The 20,124-nt window shown below is 44.3% G+C and overlaps 1 protein-coding gene across 14 annotated transcripts in view; it reads left to right on the forward strand.

Moving 5' to 3' along the window:
- rbfox3a (RNA binding fox-1 homolog 3a) overlaps positions 1–20,124 on the forward strand; it is a 1,511,127-nt gene that overhangs the window by 1,306,545 nt on the left and 184,458 nt on the right. For all 14 annotated transcript variants that reach the window (XR_010977565.1, XR_010977567.1, XM_068058136.1 and 11 more), the window contains one exon: positions 5,550–5,798. Coding sequence is in view for 12 of the 14 variants with exons in the window: in XM_068058136.1 (XP_067914237.1) it covers positions 5,550–5,798 (249 nt within the window). In the remaining 2 variants the exon portion in view is untranslated. The remainder of the gene's footprint in view (positions 1–5,549; positions 5,799–20,124) is intronic.

A 20,124-nucleotide genomic window follows, 5' to 3' on the forward strand; every position in this document is an offset into this window, starting at 1 on the left:
AATGCAGCCATGGACTCAATGAACATTAATTTAAGAAGGCTGTTTACACAAGATTCATAAGGCTGTGTGTTCAGACACAATTTAATACAAAGAACACAAGACGTCCACTTTTGCCATCGGTCAGCGAACATCTGTGGAAAATACGCTATTAGCCAATTGTGCAATTTTACCTTCACAGCGGCAGCAGAGTGAACATTTGAATGTGACAATATCTACTCAATATTCCATGCTTTACCAGCTAATTTTGTTCACAACCTGGGGAAAAATCTGAGTCATTTTTTTTATTTATTTATTTAGAGATACAGCACTGAAACAGGCCCTTCGGCCCACCGAGTCTGTGCCGACCATCAACCACCCATTTATACTAATCCTACACTAATTCCATATTCCTACCACATCCCCACCTGTCCCTATATTTCCCTACCATCTACCTATACTAGGGGCAATTTATAATGGCCAGTTTACCTATCAACCTGCAAGTCTTTGGCATGTGGGAGGAAACCGGAGCACCCGGAGGAAACCCACGCAGACACAGGGAGAACTTGCAAACTCCACACAGGCAGTACCCAGAATTGAACCCAGGTCGCTGGAGTTGTGAGGCTGCGGTGCTAACCACTGCGCTACTGTGCCGCCCCTTTCTTGAAGGCATTGATTCATGCTCGAACAGGTTTCATGAGCAGTGGTAATCCTCCAGTACTTTGTCCAAAGGGTCATTTTTCATGTGTGAGCATGAAAAGTAAATGTTGGCAAACTATTCGCACATGGAGGGCACCACAGCCAAGCCAAATCCATTCCTGAGCAGACACTGATCCGGACATACACCCAAGGCTCACTGGATAATGATCAAGAACAGAGGACTTGCATTTAAATTGAATCTTACCATGTCTCACAAAAATGTCTTTAAATGCTTCAAAAATGCATCGTTTTTAAGTGTTATGCTGGCAAATAGGACAGGCAGCCATTTTGAACATAAGGTCCTACAAAGATTAAGAAGTTACCATTTAATTTATTTTGGTGGTTGTAGTTGTGGAAAAAATGTTGCCCAGGATATTAGGAAACTGGCCTGCTGTTTCTTGAATGCTGCTACGGGATTTTTAACATGTACCTGAACCACTGGTACAGACAAATAAAACCTCAATTTCATGTTTTATCCAAAGGATCAGAAATATGGCCAATTTATTTTCCCCCCCCATAACCCAAGGATAATGAGGCCAATGGTATTGAGCCAACTGCGATGAGATAACTCAAAACAGACCAAGGGTTGAATATAAGACCTTCCTAGAATTTTATGGATGAGATGTCCATCTTGTCAAGGGGATACTTTCTGAAGGTTCCTTTGGTTTACAAAGGTTCTGACAAGACATGATAAAACTAAAACTCTTATCCTGCTGAGGATGGAACTGTTTTGCTGATTCTGCTAGAACATAGAACAGTACAGCACAGTACAGGCCCTTCGGCCCACGATGTTGTGCCGAACTTTCAACCTACTCTAGGATCAAACTACCTACATACCCTTCATACTACTATCATCCATTTACCTATCCAAGAGTCGCTCAAATGTCCCTAATGTATCTGCTTCTACTACCACCGCTGGCAGTGCATTCCACGCACCCACCACTCTCTGTGTAAAGAACCTACCTCTGACATCTCCCCTAAACCTTCCTCCAATCACCTTAAAATTATGCCCCCTGGTGATAGCCCTTTCCACCCTGGGAAAAAGTCTCTGGCTATCCACTCTATCTATGCCTCTCATCATCTTGTACCCCTCTATCAAGTCACCTCTCATCCTTCTTCGCTCCAATGAGAAAAGCCCTAGCTCCCTCAACCTTTCTTCGTAAGACATGCCCTCCAGTCCAGGCAACATCCTGGTAAATCTCCTCTGCACCATCTCTAAAGCTTCCACATCCTTCCTATAATGAGGCGACCAGAACTGAACACAATATTCCAAGTGTGGTCTAACCAGGGCTTTATAGAGCTGCAGCATAACCTCACGGCTCTTAAACTCAATCCCCCTGTTAATGAAAGCCAACACACCATACGCTTTCTTAACAACCCTATCAACTTGGGTGGAAACTTTGAGCGATCTATGGACATGGACCCCAAGATCCCTCTGTTCCTCCACACTACCAAGAATCCTGTCTTTAAGCCTGTATTCTGCATTCAAATTCGACCTTCCAAAATGAATCACTTCACACTTTTCGAGGTTGAACTCCATCTGCCACTTCTCAGCCCAGCTCTGCATCCTGTCAATGTCCCGTTGCAACCTACAACAGCCTTCCACACTATCCACAACTCCAGCAACCTTCGTGTCATCGGCAAACTTGCTAACCCAGCCTTCCACTTCCTCATCCAAGTCATTTATAAAAATCACGAAGAGCAGAGGTCCCAGAACAGATCCCTGCAGAACACCACTGGTCACCGAGCTCCAGGCTGAATACTTTCCATCTACTACCACCCTCTGTCTTCTATGGGCCAGCCAATTCTGTATCCAGACAGCCAACTTTCCCTGTATACCATGCCTCCTTACTTTCTGAATGAGCCTACCATGGGGAACCTTATCAAATGCCTTGCTAAAATCCATATACACCACATCCACTGCTCTTCCTTCATCAACGTGTTTTGTCACATCTTCAAAGAATTCAATAAGGCTTGTGAGGCATGACCTGCCCCTCACAAAGTCATGCTGACTGTCTCTAATCAAACCATGCTTTTCCAAATAATCATAAATCCTGTCTCTCAGAATCCTCTCCAATAATTTGCCCACAACCGACGTAAGACTGACTGGTCTATAATTCCCAGGGTTATCCCTATTCCCTTTCTTGAACAAGGGAATAACATTTGCCACCCTCCAATCATCTGGTACTACTCCAGTGGACAGTGAGGACGCAAAGATCATCACCAAAGGCACGGCAATCTCTTCCCTCGCTTCCCGTAATATCCTTGGGTATATCCCGTCTGGCCCCGGGGACTTATCTGTCCTCATGTCTTTCAAAATTTCCAGCACATCCTCCCTCTTAACATCAACCTGTTCGAGCATATCAGCCTGTTTCACGCTGTCCTCACAAACGACCAGGTCCCTCTCACTAGTGAATACTGAAGCAAAGTATTCATTTAGGACCTCTCCTACCTCCTCTGACTCCAGGCACAAGTTCCCTCCACTATCCCTGATCGGCTCTACCCTCACTCTGGCCATCCTCTTGTTCCTCACATAAGTGTAGAACGCCTTGGGATTTTCCTTAATCCTACCCGCCAAGACTTTTTCATGTCCCCTTCTAGCTCTCCTAAGTCCATTCTTCAGTTCCTTCCTGGCTACCTTGTAACCCTCTAGAGCCCTGTCTGATCCTTGCTTCCTCAACCTTAAGTAAGCTTCCTTCTTCCTCTTGACTAGCTGTTCCACATCTCTTGTCATCCAAGGTTCCTTCACCCTACCATCCCTTCCTTGCCTCGTCGGGACAAACCTATCCAGCAGTCGCAGCAAGTGCTCCCTAAACAACCTCCACATTCCTGTCGTGCATTTCCCTGAGAACATCTGTTTCCAATTTATGCTCCCCAGTTCCTGCCTAATATCATTGTAATTTCCCCTCCCCCAATTAAATATTTTCCCATCCCGTCTGCTCCTGTCCCTCTCCATGACTATAGTAAAGGTCAGGGAGTTGTGATCACTACTGCTACAACTCTTTAAACAAGGTGCACATGATATCCGTCTAGCATTCAAGGTTCAGACACGTGCAGCAACTAATTGATCCTGTTTCATTCATGATGCATCCAAAAATTGTGGGGGAGTGGGATATCAGATGATGGGACCCAATTAACACAGACCTGCTTATGGGAATTAGGATTGAAGAGCAACAGACATATGGGGTACCACCATTTTGGCATATCAGCCTTGGCTCAGTGATGGGGCTTGCCTCTATATCAAAAAGTTGGAGGTTCAAGCCCCACTCCAAAGATTTGAGCACATAATTTAAATGGCAGTGATACCCTCTTTCTGTACTGACTTGGACTTCGTACGAGTTCATGCTCATCCAGTTGCTGTTGAGGGTGAGCACAAAAATATTTTCCAAATTTGAATTGTGCTTACATGGAGATATTCAGAAATTATACAAATTTCAGCCCAATTCAAATGTTGAAATCCACGTCTTTTTGGAAAGGGTTACAGGCAATTGGCTTAGGTTTTGCCTGCATTACTAATTAAGTAAGAATAATAGCATTTCTGTCTATCCATCCAGTTTCCCCTCCAGACTAATGGGAATGGACATTATGAAGATTTCCCGTATAGTATCTAGAGGGAGTGAAATATAGTAGATTTCTTTAGCAGTCCAGTGAGATGGGTATTATATGGTGGATTTCTTTATTAGGATCTTGAGAGGGGATGAAACAATATTTGTTTGCAGCCTGATAGGGTGTGGACGGGATGTGATTCTTCTCCGGGAGTCTGGGCACAGCATGTATTCGAGTTACTGGGGTTATCGGATGTAAATTCATACCATTAACATTTGGGTATTCTGAGTACAAAGCAGGAGCTCAAATTGATCTTGGTGGTTCCCTGGAACTTGCACTGTTATTTCTCTGCTTTACTGCCTGACTTTCACTATTTCCAAACCTTAGGTATATTCTGCAGTGGCAGTTGCCAACGTGCTTATCAATAACCATTATTGCCAGTCATCCCTGCAGTGTTACACAGAGCTGTCAGTTTGGAATATCTGAGCTCGTGATTACATTCGAGTGACTCAACATATGCCAGAAAACCTATTAAAACAGCTAGGTTTTAATACGTGACTATATATAGGATAATAGTTATATTTAAAATCATTGCTCCGAGCAACTGGCTAGAAGAACATTAAAAGAAAATGAAATACTTCAGAAGGATACCTTCGTGACAACCCTATATGCAAGGGCCGAAATGACAAAGCGAAGGAAGTGATTGGCAGAGTGATAAAACAGCTCTGTTGAAATCGTGCGAGCTCTTGTTCTCTTTATGTGAAGAGTCTGAGTGACTGATCCCTGTCAGTGGGAAACCGAGGGCCTGTTATCAGAATATTCAGCTGGTTCTCTGATTTAACCTATCAATGCAACAGCTGGAAATGCTGACAAAACTGCAGTGCTCAATCACAGGCAATAATCAAGTATTTATCAATTAATTGATCTCTGGTATTTTCCTAAGCAGTGCAATTGTGATCTGCTGAAATGCTATGTGTGGTAATGTGTTTTACAAAGCAGCATTATTTTATAAGAGGACTGCTCATCAGTTGTTATAATCATTTTGAGAGCCATTTTGGTAATTATTAAACTCTGCCAGCTTGGGACAATACTAGCGGTCTGGCTTTGGCCCCTGAGGAAATCCAAAAGCATTTTTGTTCCTCTCCTCACTTGAGAATTCAATAGTTTGGAATATTGCATTTGGTTCTTGCCAAAAGTTCATTGTGAATGATGCTTGCAAAATAAGATGATAAATTATAAATTTCCTTGCATAGGTTAAATAAACCATGTGCAAAATTGATTTGACTCTCGTGCTGACGAATGGTATCATTTGTCCTGTGTTGTTTCAGGGTAACCAAGAAGCCACAGCCCCTCCGGAAGCGATGGCACAGCCCTACCCCCCTGCCCAGTACCCTGCACCCCAGAACGGAATCCCAGCTGAATACGCTCCAGCACACCCGCACGCTACTCAGGACTATGCTGGACAGACCACGGTACCAGAGCACGCCATGACGATTTACACACCAACACAGACGCATTCCGACCAGCCATGCACTGATGCAAACACACAGTCCTTAACGGGCACATCCACAGTACCGGTGAGTGCACAGGTAACAAACATTGTTGTGTTTCGCTAATGAGCAACACGTGCATAGTGAGCAAAAATTCCTTCAGAGAAAATATCCTTTATCAGAAAATTGATAGGACAATGTTTTACTATGCCCTGCTTTCATCTCTGTGTGCCTTGAGATTAGTTCAAGAAAGATCTGAAGGCAGCCCACGCTGAGAATGTGTTTGTAGAACTGAACTGGCTCAGATTTAGGATTCTATCCACAGAAGACCACACTGTAAGAATGTGAAAGGTAGTGCAGGCCAGCCACTTCTCTTATGTTGGGTTTGTGCTTCAATTTCATGGCAAGGTAAGTGGAGCTCCAACTTGCAGTTAACTTGTGCTATTATGGATCCAGAAGCGCTTGGCGATGCCTCTCAATACCAATTGGTAAACTATCTGCATTCTCCAACATGTTGAATGCACTCAAACACTAAAAATAATCCTGCTCTGTACAAACTCTTTGGCATTAATAACAAAAAGTCCAGTATAAAATAGCTAGTGCAGCCTGGTACTGAAAAAAACAGCATTTCCCAAGCAGTGATCCCTTTCATAATCCCAGTACATGTAATACCCCAGTAATCCCACTATTTAGCTTTATAACTCTGGTTTCAACTTCTACCAATTGAGAGGGAGTAGATAATCCATTGGCATGGGAATATTAGTAACAGGAGTAGACTACTCAGTCCCTTGAGTCTGCCCCTCCATTCAATTAGATAATGGCAGATCTGTAAAGCCGCACCCACTTGGAGTGAGCTTCAATTATGTTGGTTTAAGAAGCTGACAATATCCTACATAACTCACTCTCTCACATTAAACACAGATCCATGTGTGTTTAAATAGGTTTGTGCTGTTTCTCTTGTTATGATCACAGGAATATTTTAGGAGTTATGCCTAATATTTGGGGACTGGGTAGCTCAGTTGGCTAGATGGCTAGTCTGTGGTTTAAAGCAATGTCAACAGAGTGGGTTCAATTCCTGTTCCGATCTGAGGAAGGCAACAGGCAGCCACCTCATATGCCCTCTCCCTCGTCTTGCTCGTCTCTCCTGGTGGAGAAAAAAGATCAGAGGACCTGCTCTCAGGCAGACCGCCACCACCATGGCATGGCATCTAATATTCACAATTCTGCAGAGATGCAAGCGGGCAGAAATACTGTCACCAACATACTGTGTGAGTAAACACGTAGAAAGTATAAGACTGCTCTTTAAAAATGTGATACCATATACCATTTGGGGGTATGGTAGCATAGTCGTTTTGTTACTGGAATAGTAATCCAGAGGCCCTGAACTAATGATTTGGAGACAAGAGTTCAGATCCCAACATAGCACTTGTGGAATTTAAATTCAATTAATTAAATACTTTTGGAATAAAAAGTTAGTATCAGTAATGGTGACCATGAAGCTACCGGATTGTTGTATGAACCCATCTGGTTCACAAATGTTCTTTAGGGAAGGAAATCTGCTGTCCGGCCTATATGTGAGTCCAGACCCACAGCAATGTGAAAGACTCTTAACTGAAATGGCCGAGCGAGCCAGTTGTATTCAAGAAGGTGGCTCACCACCACCTTCTCAGGGCATTAAGGGATGGACAATAAATGCTGGCCTTGCCAGCAACACCCACATCCCATGAATGAATGAATAAAAAAATACACAAAAAGATTTTTTAAAAATGAGGATTGCATTTTTTCATGGAGTAAGAATATTACCTCAAAAATACCATGAGTAGCTCTGCAGATAACATGCACTGTTCGAAACAAATGTGCTCTTTCTCCAATACACTCAATATTGCTTGCTGTCGTGTCGTACTACAACCAGTGAGAGTTTAAAGTGCATGCAGGCATCCATGGATCAACTATGGTTTGATGAGCATTTCGCATGCGCAATTGTATTTCATTTATGACTGATTTTTAAGGATAACAATGATAATTTAAACATAAATAATTATTAGCCTATTCTTTCTTTCCAGTGTCTCTGTATGGTTTTGAGGTGGTTACACTAGTAATAGTTTAAAACTTAGCAAATAGCTGAAATTTATTTATTAACAAAATCACTGCATTTTCCAGCTCAGTAAATTCATTTATTTTGCAATTAAATAAGAATGCTACATATTTCTTGGGTAGGAAGATTCTATTTCCATCAAGAAGGAATCTCAAAGAATAGCCTTCTTAGTTGCTATGCTCTTAACTATGTTGGACATAATAAGGATTTGTTCCTAAAGTGGTCATAACATTTAATAGGTCAAATAAAGAAGTTTGACAGAAATAAACTGGCAGATTTTCATAATGAATTTAACTTGATACTTTTTGTTTTAAAAAATCCTGAATTTGTGCCAATAAATTCATCATAAATTGACTAGAACTGACTGTAAAACCATTCCTGCAGTGTGTGCCATCAGGGCATTTCTGCAAATGGGGCTTTCTGCTAATAATTTCAATTATAGGCAATATATCCAATTGTCTCTCAGCAGCAAAAGTAATGTTCAGTACATGTTTATTATGAAATCTTAGATAATTCAGTGTGGAAGAAAGCCATTTGGCTATCATATCTGTCAGTGTTCACTTTGCATTAGATCTATCTACTCCAATTTCTTTCCTGTTATCATTCTTTTTCTTGGTGTTTAAGTAATTCCTTCTAAAATGCAGTGATTGATTCATATTCTATAGTAACTTGAGCTAATGCTTTCCATATTCTTCAATTTTTATTTGCCAATGTGCTGGAAGTGGTGGGGGATAGGGTGGTCAGGTCGTGCGCAGGAAACCTGGGAGTCTGGGTTTTTCCACGCGCTGTTTTAACTCCACAGAACGTGACGTCAGGCTGGAACCACTCCAGAGGAGGCCACAGGACTAGGTAAGCCCGATCCCTGACTCCAGGTTTGTGGGGGGTTGGTGGGGAGGAGTGGGGTGGTGGTGTGGATTCCAATCCTGGGGGTGGGGGGACAGATTGTTTGGTGAGGGGGTTCTAATGGTGAGGGAACTTGGGGTTCTGAAGGAAGTACTCCTGCTACTCCTGGCCCACACGGAGCGCTGTGAAGGCACTTGCCTTCTGCCCCAGGCTGTTCTCGCCTCACAGCAGCTTCTAGGTTTCCCAAGGCCTGGGAAATCTGACCACCCACAAAGAATGTTGAATCACAGTACAATAACCATATGAAAGAATTACCAAACTTCGTTCATTGTATAAAGGTGAGTAACATTAAACAGGTTAAAAAAATTAAATATAGTGCAGTCCAGGGCATGTAGCAGTCATGGTTCTCCACCCCACGAATTCCCAATCACTGTTGCCGGGGTCAGTAGCAAAGAGGAAGAAATATGACTCTATTTACGAGGAGAAGGCGGGGGAATAGCATTAGGTGAATTGCTCATTCAGAGAACCAGTGCAGACACGATGGGCTGAATGGCCTCCTTCGGTGCTGTTACAATTCGGTGATTTTTAATTGATGAGTTAACAAGACAACTTGGACACTTGTGTATCATGCAGACTGGTTGCAGGAGGTATGGTCAAAGACCTGGAAAAAGTGACCTTTGCTTGCTTGGCATGGGGAACTGAAAGGAGGTAACTATAATAGTTTTAAAGGCTTCACAGAAAGCAGAGTCTGCTGCTCTGGGAAATTGGTATCTGTCAATATGATATCTAGTGGAACTTTAAAATGGATAGATAGTGATATTATACCAGCCTCTACCGTCAGTACTATTAAATTAAGATTGATTTAACTGTCAAACTTCCTTTAAAGATGGCAACTGCCTGTCAATAATAAACCAATCAGTGCTCCCCATCCTCGTTCTTCCACCAACTAGTACATTCATCAGAAAAGAAGCTAGAAAGTGAAATTGTTCATATTCTCAGGTACTAGTTTACCATCTGTAGCAAATTAAACCACACATAGAGCTGAATTTTATTTCCCTGCTGATGGGAGTGGCAGCAGGCAAAAGAAATGGCTGCACGCAAGGGCCGTGTGACGCCACACTGCCGCGATCTAGCGGTGGCTCATTTAAATACACAGGGTGGTCCCCCTCTGCAATCACGTGGCCAGGGCGGGCACTGTGATGCCATAAACGGTGTCAGCTGCCTCTGCGCAGGCGCCATTTTTAAAGGGCTGCCAGACCTGCACAGTTGAACCCGCTACACTGTAAATAGGTTTCTGACCCATATCCCACCAATATAATGAAAATAAATGGCTGCCCCACATCCCCCCCAAAACACATTGAAGATTTGACCTCTCCCGCATCATTTCGCACCCCCCCCCCACAACTGCACAAAGTGCAGCTGTCATCCCTTCCCCCACACTAGAAATGCAGAGTTGACCCCATTTTCCCTCCCCACCAACCCCGTCAACTTCACTAAGAATCTTAAGTCCCCCCCTTCGCCACCTCAGTGGTGCCACCTTTCCCTGGACGGGAAAGTGAAGGCACGTGAGGGCCGCCCTCTGCACGGAAGATCTCAGACATTTGGTAAGATTGCGGGGAATGGAATTAAACTTTATTCATTTCCTTTATTTAAATGATTATGTTGGGTTCGGTTGCCGAGTGATGGGGGCGGGGTGGTGGTGGGGGGCGTTGGTGGTGGCCGCCACGGAGCCTCGCCACCGCCTGGAAGATCGGGCCTGGAAATCCCAGCATCGGGCTCCATGGCGGGCCGCTGCCACTGCAATCTTCCGGCACCAACCCCCCCGCACCCGCCACGGACCCCGACGTCGAGAGTTGAACAAAATCCCAGCCATAGTATATTAGATTAAAATATATTAACTTAGTACACTGAAACTGCTAGCAAAGCACTTGACCTTCATTGACTTAAGGGACACGAGCAATAAAGTGCAGCAAATGACTCAATGCAAAGATTTGTACATGCAGCTCTTTCACTGAGAAATGAGTGCACTTTTAGCAACTTGTTAACAGTACGAAGAATGATTTAGAATGCAGAATATACAAACTCAGAACAGCACAAAATTTGGTTCAAACTTGCCCAAAAACTAAACGTCACACACTGCTAACAAAGCAATGAAATGTAAACTACCCAGCCTTAAAGGTATGGCAGGATTAAATGTGGTACAAAGGAAAGATTTGTAAAAAGTAGGACGAGGTTAAGGGTGTGTCATCCAGCAAACACAGGACTGCTGTTAAATGGAAAGTGGAATGAATTTTCAAAATTGTAAAGGCAATGGAGGGCACATTTCCTGACTCCTTGGGTTCTGTAGTGTAATCTATTGCTTAAAAACAGAAACCTCATGTAATGCGACAAATTGGGCCAGATTATCCCGTCAGCTGTACTTGCCATTTGTTCGACTTGCATTTGCTCTTAGATTTTCCATAGGGTTTCGCATGGCAAGTTGTTGTCAGCGGGACATGCAAAAGGGTGCAGCGCCCTCTACAGGAAATCTGGGACCAGAGTGAACAGGTTAAGCAACTGTGTATTTTCCTAACCAATCAGATTGAAGAACCATTTATGAGCAGCGCAAAGTCTAAGCCAGAAAATATAAGTTAGAATAGTAAACTCAATGTCAAATCAGGCACCGAGAGCAAAATAAAGAGAGGGAAAGAAAGATTGGAATATGAGATAGAGCTGAAAGAGACAGAAAGAAAAAGTTTTTAAAAAAATTTAATCTCCAACAATAATTAAAAGCTGGAGGAATGAGACTTCACATTTGTAAATGGTAATTTTCAGTGCCAGAGTGGTTGCTTAGCAGTAATTAAGACTTATCATGCTGTTAAAAGGGTACTTAGACTGGAATGGACAAACCCTAACTGTTTGTGGTGGGTTTAGTCCATATTTACAATGTCAGTATAATAACTTCACACCATTCAATACATTTAAATAGAGAACCAGACAGCCAGTTGCTGCTTTCATGCAGTTTATGAAACAGTATGTAGATAGTCCAACTAGGGATGGGGCCATTCTGGACCTGGTATTGGGGAATGAGCCCGGCCAGATGGTCGAAGTTTCAGTGGGGGAGCATTTCGGCAGCAGTGACCATAATTCCATAAGTTTTAAGGTACTTGTGGATAAGGATAAGAGTAGTCCTCGGGTGAAGGTGCTAAATTGGGGGAAGGCTAATTATAACAATATTAGGCAGGAACTGAAGAATTTAGATTGGGGGCGGCTGTTTGAGGGTAAATCAACATCTGACATGTGGGAGTCTTTCAAACGTCAGCTGATTAGAATCCAGGACCAGCATGTTTCTGTGAGGAAGAAAGACAAGTTTGGCAAGTTTCGGGAAGCTTGGATAACACGGGATATTGTGAGCCTAGTCAAAAAGAAAAAGGAAGCATTTGTAAGGGCTGGAAAGCTAGGAACAGACAAAGCCCTTGAGGAATATAAAGACAGTCGGAAGGAACTTAAGCAAGGAGTTAGGAGGGCTAAAAGGGGTCACGAAAAGTCATTGGCAAACAGGATTAAGGAAAAGCCCAAGGCTTTTTATACATATATAAAGAGCAAGATGGTAACCAGGGAAAGGGTTGGCCCACTCAAGGACAGAGATGGGAATCTATGCGTGGAGCCAGAGGAAATGGGCGAGGTGCTAAATGAGTACTTTGCATCAGTATTCACCAAGGAGAAGGACTTGGTGGATGATGAGCCCAGGGAAGGGAGTGCAGATAGTCTCAGTCATCTCATTATCAAAAAGGAGGAGGTGATGGGTGTCCAGCAAAGCATTAAGGTAGATAAGTCCCCAGGGCCTGATGGGATCTACCCTAGAATACTGAGGGAGGCAAGGGAAGAAATTGTTGGGGCCTTGACAGAAATCTTTGCATCCTCATTGGCGACAGGTGAGGTCCCAGAGGACTGGAGAATAGCCAATGTTGTTCCTTTGTTTAAGAAGGGTGGCAAGGATAATCCAGGAAATTATAGGCCGGGGAGCCTTACGTCAGTGGTAGGGAAACTATTAGAGAGGATTCTTCGGGACGGGATTTACTCCCATTTGGAAACAAACGAACTTATTAGCGAGAGACAGCATGGTAAAGTGAAGGGGAGGTCGTGTCTTACTAATTTGATTGAGTTTTTTGAGGAAGTGACGAAGATGATTGATGAGGGAAGGGCGGTGGATGTTGTCTATATGGACTTTAGTAAAGCCTTTGACAAGGTCCCGCATGGCAGACTGGTGCAAAAGGTGAAGTCACACGGGATCAGAGGTGAGCTGGCAAGATGGATACAGAACTGGCTCGGTCACAGAAGACAGAGGGTAACAGTGGATGGGTGTTTTTCTGAATGGAGGGATGTGACTAGTGGTGTTCCGCAGGGATCAGTGCTGGGACCTTTGCTGTTTGTAGTATATATAAGTGATTTGGAGGAAAATGTAGCTGGTCTGATTAGTAAGTTTGCGGACGACACAAAGGTTGGTGGAGCTGCGGATAATGATGAGGATTGTCAGAGGATACAGCAGGATATAGATCAGTTGGAGACTTGGGCAGAGAAATGGCAGATGGAGTTTAATCCGGACAAATGTGAGATAATGCATTTTGGAAGGTCTAATGCAGGTGGGAGGTATACAGTAAATGGCAGAACCCTTAGGCGTATTGACAGGCAGAGAGATCTGGGCGTACAGGTCCACAGGTCACTGAAAGTGGCAACGCAGGTGGATAAGGTAGTCAAGAAGGCATTCGGCATGCTTGCCTTCATTGGTCGGGGCATAGAGTATAAAAATTGGCAAGTCATGTTGCAGCTGTACAGAACCTTAGTTAGGCCACACTTAGAATATTGCGTGCAATTCTGGTCGCCACACTACCAGAAGGACGTGGAGGCTTTGGAGAGGGTACAGAGGAGGTTTATCAGGATGTTGCCTGGTCTGGAGGGCATTAGCTATGAGGAGAGGTTGGAAAAACTCGGACTGTTTTCACTGGAACGACGGAGGTGGAGGGGCGACATGATAGAGGTTAACAAAGTTCTGAGCGGCATGGACAGAGTGGATAGTCAGAAGCTTTTTCCGGGGTGGAAGAGTCAGTTACTAGGGGACATAGGACAAAGAACAAAGAAAATTACAGCACAGGAACAGGCCCTTCGGCCCTCCAAGCGTGCGCCGATCCAGATCCTCTATCTAAACATGTCGCCTATTTTCTAAGGGTCTGTGTCTCTTTGCTTCCTGCCCATTCATGTATCTGTCTAGATACATCTTAAAAGACGCTATCGTGCCCGCGTCTACCACCTCCGCTGGTAATGCGTTCCAGGCACCCACCACCCTCTGCGTAAAGAACTTTCCACGCATATCCCCCCTAAACTTTTCCCCTCTCACTTTGAACTCGTGACCCCTAGTAATTGAATCCCCCACTCTGGGAAAAAGCTTCTTGCTATCCACCCTGTCTATACCTCTCATGATTTTGTACACCTCAATCAGGTCCCCCCTCAACCTCCGTCTTTCTAATGAAAATAATCCTAATCTGCTCAACCTCTCTTCATAGCTAGTGCCCTCCATACCAGGCAACATCCTGGTGAACCTCCTCTGCACCCTCTCCAAAGCATCTACATCCTTTTGGTAATGTGACGACCAGAACTGCACGCAGTATTCCAAATGTGGCCGAACCAAAGTCTTATACAACTGTAACATGACCTGCCAACCCTTGTACTCAATACCCCGTCCGATGAAGGAAAGCATGCCGTATGCCTTCTTGACCACTCTATTGACCTGCGTTGCCACCTTCAGGGAACAATGGACCTGAACACCCAAGTCTCTTTGTACATCAATTTTCCCCAGGACTTTTCCATTTACTGTATAATTCACTCTTGAATTGGATCTTCCAAAATGCATCACCTCGCATTTGCCCTGATTGAACTCCATCTGCCATTTTGCTGCCCAACTCTCCAATCTATTTATATTCTGCTGTATTCTCTGACAGTCCCCTTCACTATCTGCTACTCCACCAATCTTAGTGTCGTCTGCAAACTTGCTAATCAGACCACCTATACTTTCCTCCAAATCATTTATGTATATCACAAACAACAGTGGTCCCAGCACGGATCCCTGTGGAACACCACTGGTCACACGTCTCCATTTTGAGAAACTCCCTTCCACTGCTACTCTCTGTCTCCTGTTGCCCAGCCAGTTCTTTATCCATCTAGCTAGTACACCCTGGACCCCATGTGACTTCATTTTCTCCATCAGCCTACCATGGGGAACCTTATCAAATGCCTTACTGAATTCCATGTATATGACATCTACAGCCCTTCCCTCATCAATCAACTTTGTCACTTCCTCAAAGAATTCTATTAAGTTGGTAAGACATGACCTTCCCTGCACAAAACCACGTTGCCTATCACTGATAAGCCCATTTTCTTCCAAATGGGAATAGATCCTATCCCTCAGTATCTTCTCCAGCAGCTTCCCTACCACTGACGTCAGGCTCACCGGTCTATAATTACCTGGATTTTCCCTGCTACCCTTCTTAAACAAGGGGACAACATTAGCAATTCTCCAGTCCTCCGGGACCTCACCCGTGTTTAAGGATGCTGCAAAGATATCTGTTAAGGCCCCAGCTATTTCCTCTCTCGCTTCCCTCAGTAACCTGGGATAGATCCCATCCGGACCTGGGGACTTGTCCACCTTAATGCCTTTTAGAATACCCAACACTTCCTCCCTCCTTATGCCGACTTGACCTAGAGTAATCAAACATCTGTCCCTAACCTCAACATCCGTCATGTCCCTCTCCTCGGTGAATACCGATGCAAAGTACTCGTTTAGAATCTCACCCATTTTCTCTGACTCCACGCATAACTTTCCTCCTTTGTCCTTGAGTGGGCCAATCCTTTCTCTAGTTACCCTAGGTTTAAGGTGCGAGGGCCAAAGTTTAGAGGGGATGTGCGAGGCAAGTTTTTTACACAGAGGGTGGTGAGTGCCTGGAACTTGCTGCCAGGGGAGGTGGTGGAAGCAGATACGATAGCGACGTTTAAGAGACATCTTGACAAATATATGAATAGGAAGGGAATAGACGGATATGGGCCCCAGAAGTGCAGAAGGTGTTAGTTTCGGCAGGCATCAAGATCGGCGCGGGCTTGGAGGGCCGAATGGCCTGTTCCTGTGCTGTACTGTTCTTTGTTCTTTGTTCTTTTGTTCTTTGTTCTTATGGTGGAGAAGCTCACCTCAGACATCACCTCTTGGATTTTTGTGTTCAGCTGAGCATCTTCCCTCACCTGAAGCTGCCGTCCAATTTGCACATAAATAACAGAGAGTGTTGTTAGCCTCACTGTTATTTTCACAGCAAAGTCCAGCCCAATATCGTTTAGCGATGTCTCCCTGCAGGTTCTCCTCCAGGTTGCTCGGGCAAGGCGGGAGATCCTCTTCTCCCGGAGACAGGAGGAGGAGACCAGACTGCCAGCCCAAGCAAGCCTGAGTAGGTCAGCAGCCGTGGGGTCGTCCCTAGAGTCTGGCTGCAATGCTGCAAGTGGGTGAATCACCTCATGCGATCCGCCAAGGTAGGTGCACCACACTTTGCCCTCCTTCGGGGCATTCATGTGGCAATGCGTAAGGATGAGCTAGCTAGAAAAGGCATGCCAACCCCGTCCTTGGCAACGGGGCCAGGCAGTACCATTGCCTGTCATCGGCATGACAGCACCTCAGTGAGAGGCCCCGGCCCATCACAGTTGACTCCTGCACCACTGCTTCTGAGTGGCTGCATGCAGGAAGCGTTCCTGTAGCACCATCATGGACAGTATGGCTGCCACCGACATAGGCGTCGAGAGTGTCTTTGTTGTGGGACTAATAATGGTCATCTATGTGCTTGCAGAAGAAGGTTGCCCACAATACGAAGAAGGCGGCTAAGGTCGGCAGTGATGTCCCATTCCTCGCAATCCTGACCCCCATTGAGGAGGAGGCACTGGAACTGGGAGGACAGCATGGGGGCTGTTCCATTACAGCTGTTGAGACAGGAATGGAAACACGAGAAAGTGAGTGGCCTAATGGATGAGCCCAAGAGAGTCTTTGGCGAACATGAGGCATTGTACTCATTTGTCCAACACAGGTGACATGGAGCTCCACACTAAGAGTGGACTGAAGGGAGTGATGGAATGCGCATTATCCTCTAACTAAACTTCTCTCTTACTCAGGTCAAAGAGAGGAGCAGACAGCTCAAGAGACCGAAGGACAGCTGTTCACCTCTGAGGAGGAGGAGGGGACCTCAGAGGGTGCACCGTCACATCATACCCCTGCACCAGCACCGATACTCTCATGTCAGTGGGCATTCGTTTGCAAGTAGATCTGGTGAGTGCAGCAGAGATGCACCTGAGCAGCTGGTGGAGGCCGTGACAGCTGAGGCTACTGACACTCGGAGAAGTGTTCGAGGGCCCGGCTTGCTGAGCCTCACGCTGATAACATGCCTCTGGAGTCATCAGCAAGGCGGCAGATGCTGGAGCTGCAACGTGAGGTGAGGGAACATCTGGTGGGCAATTTCTTTCTGTTTGCGAAGAAGAACAGGCCCCTGTGTATTAATTTATGTCGCTTCCAGTATGCACAAATGCACCACACTGCGATCCCTACTGACAATCTTAAATTGGTTCTCAGCGTAATTCTTAGCACACTGAGGATTATTTAGCAAATGCTGTCCAATCACAGAATCACATCTAATGTTGGACACTTTGTTTTGAGTTTTGCAAGCATGGGCTGGTTGGGTACGGCATGTACCTTGCCCATTGAGAACAACCTAAGGGACATGTTATTTGATATGATCCACCTGTCTTTGGGACGTACGGCCTATATACCTAGCATCACAGTGGCATTGAAATTCATATATCACATTACTCACCATGTAAGCTTGATGCTGAAATAGGGCGAATCAAAGACATCCTGCGTGACCATGGCTATCCTGATCAGATCATGTCTCACTGTATATCGCGCAAACTTATGAACGAGCCTCAGGCCGTCATTTTCAGGCCTGAAAAGTGCCCAGTCTACCTCAGGTTACCCTGGAAGGGTAATATATCCCAAAAATTTGAGCAGCAGGTAAAGCTAGCTGTTTCATGCTGCTACTATGCAGTAGCAACAAGAGTGGTGTTCGCCACTAACAGGATGCTGCCATCAGGCTAAAAAGGCGTCCTGCCTATCACACAAATGCGTAATGTGATATATGACTTTCAAAGCCAGTGTGATGCTTGGTATATAGGTCGTACGTCCCAAAGACTGGCGGATCGTATCAAACAATATGTCTCTTCTGCTGTTCGCAACGGGCAAGATACAGACCGTACCCAACCAGCCCGTGCTTGCATAACTCAAAACATAGTGTCCAGCATTAGACGTGATTCCGTGATTGGACAACATTTGCTAAATAATCCTCAGTCTGCTAAGAATTAAGATAGTCAGTCAAGGTCGCAGTGTGGCACATTTGTGCGTACTGGAAGCTACATATATTAATACACAGGACCCTGTTCTTTGCAAACAGAAAAGAACATGTACACACATTGTGCCTGTTTCAGCTAAACAAAATAAGAGACAGCCATTCGCTTGTTCAATCCTCAGTGCAATGCCTTGACCAATCAGAGTCAAGCTGCTTAGTTTAAACTTCAAACAAAGCTTGGCAGTTAACTGTCAGTCACCATAAACTGGTGCATTCTCCATGGCAACATCTCTACCAGAGTCCACTTGCCAACCAATCAGCACTCTCTTCTCATACAGTATAAATTTGTTGTTTCCCTTACATTGGTATTCTTGCGAATTGTCCTGATGAGTGCAAGAGGAACAGCTTTGACAAAATGTCTCTATTTTCAGCAATGCCTGAATCTTTGAATGAAGAACTTGACTGATAGCACAAAGGAAGAGCATGGGTTAGAATTTTCCAGTACTGGATATCCACCGTGGACAAAAAGAATGTACGAAAAACCTTAAAAGGACCAATTCACACAGTGCTGTCAACATCCAAACAGCAACCTAAACTACATGAGGGAGAATGATAGTTGAAGTTTCCTTTCAACCTCCATCCCAATAACAGCCAGTGACCTGAGGATTCAGGGCCCAGAGTTAGCTATGGTTTCAATGCTTGCTGTCTTCGTCAGTCGCACAGTGATACGTAACCTTGTTGTATTTTTCTGTCTTCTCTGCTCTTCTTACCCTGGATTATTTCAGTTGTAGTAGCTTAGATCACTATCCTAGCCTTGCAATCTAGATAGCCTATCAGTGATATGCCTAGGAAATAAAGCAGAAAACCCAGTTTGTTAATTATTTTTACCTATTAGACTAATCATATACCTTCATAAAATGCTCTAGTTTATGACGAGTGACTACAGCAACACATCTTGTTTTAAGTTTAAGACCATGAAGTGAATGTAATTCACAAAAGACAAACAAGCAAATAATTAAATATTTATTTTTAAACTAGAATTCCTTCCACGTAATTCATTGAGTGCAAAAGCAATAAAAGGATCCCAACTCTAAGTACTAATCTCATCATTTGTAAAAACATTTTAGGTTATGCGGTGTTTCTTTTCTTTGATGTCTTACCAATACAGGAGCTTGTATCAATCTTAATTATCTCCCTCAGGAGTTTCAATTGACCTGTCTTTCTCATATTTTTAACTTGACTCCTAGGTTCAAGCTCTCATTAGATCTTAGGAAAGAGTTGCTGGGGCTTTCTGGATTTTGAAAATTGATCAGGAACGTTTTTTTTTAAATACACTGTCAGTCAAATACAAGCTGAACCAATCACATAAATGTGTTTTTGAGTTGTTCCTGACTCAAGCCTGTGACTGACTAAACTTGAAACATTGATTTAATTTGAACTTGGACCAAGGTTCAAGCTGTAGCTAGTTTTTAAAAGCTCCTTGTGTACTATGACTGAATTTAAAGGAACAGCCACCATGTGAGGACCAGACAAAACACTATGGGCTGAATGTTTAGTTACCTGACCCACCAGGGTGTTGGGTTGTCAGGGTCGTGATGAGGGGGTGTCCAAAATCCACAGAGAACCTGCAAGTGTGGATTCCCCCACACTGTAAAGTTTTAGCTCCACAGTGTCTATGTGATGTCACATAAGAACATAAGAAATAGGAGCAGGAGTAGGCCATTCGGCCCCTCAAGCCTGCCCCACCATTCAATAAGATCATGGCTGATCTGCCCCACACCTCAACTCCTCTTTCGTGCCAGCTCCTCATAACCCTCAACTCCCCGATATTTCAAAAATCTATCTACCTCCTCTTTAAAGACTTTCAGTGATCTAGCCTCCACAGCTCTCTGAGGTAGAGAATTCCAGACATTCACTACCCTCAGAGAAGAAATTTCTTCACATCTCAGTTTTAAATGAGTGTCCCTTATTCTGTAACGATGTCCCTCAGTTTGAGATTCCCCCACTAGTGGAAACATCTTCTCAACATCTACCCTGTCAAGCCCCCTCAGAATCTTGTACGTTTCAATACGAT

The sequence above is a fragment of the Heterodontus francisci genome, chromosome 26, assembly GCF_036365525.1.
Source record: "Heterodontus francisci isolate sHetFra1 chromosome 26, sHetFra1.hap1, whole genome shotgun sequence".
In the NCBI taxonomy this organism is placed as follows: Eukaryota; Metazoa; Chordata; class Chondrichthyes; order Heterodontiformes; family Heterodontidae; genus Heterodontus; species Heterodontus francisci.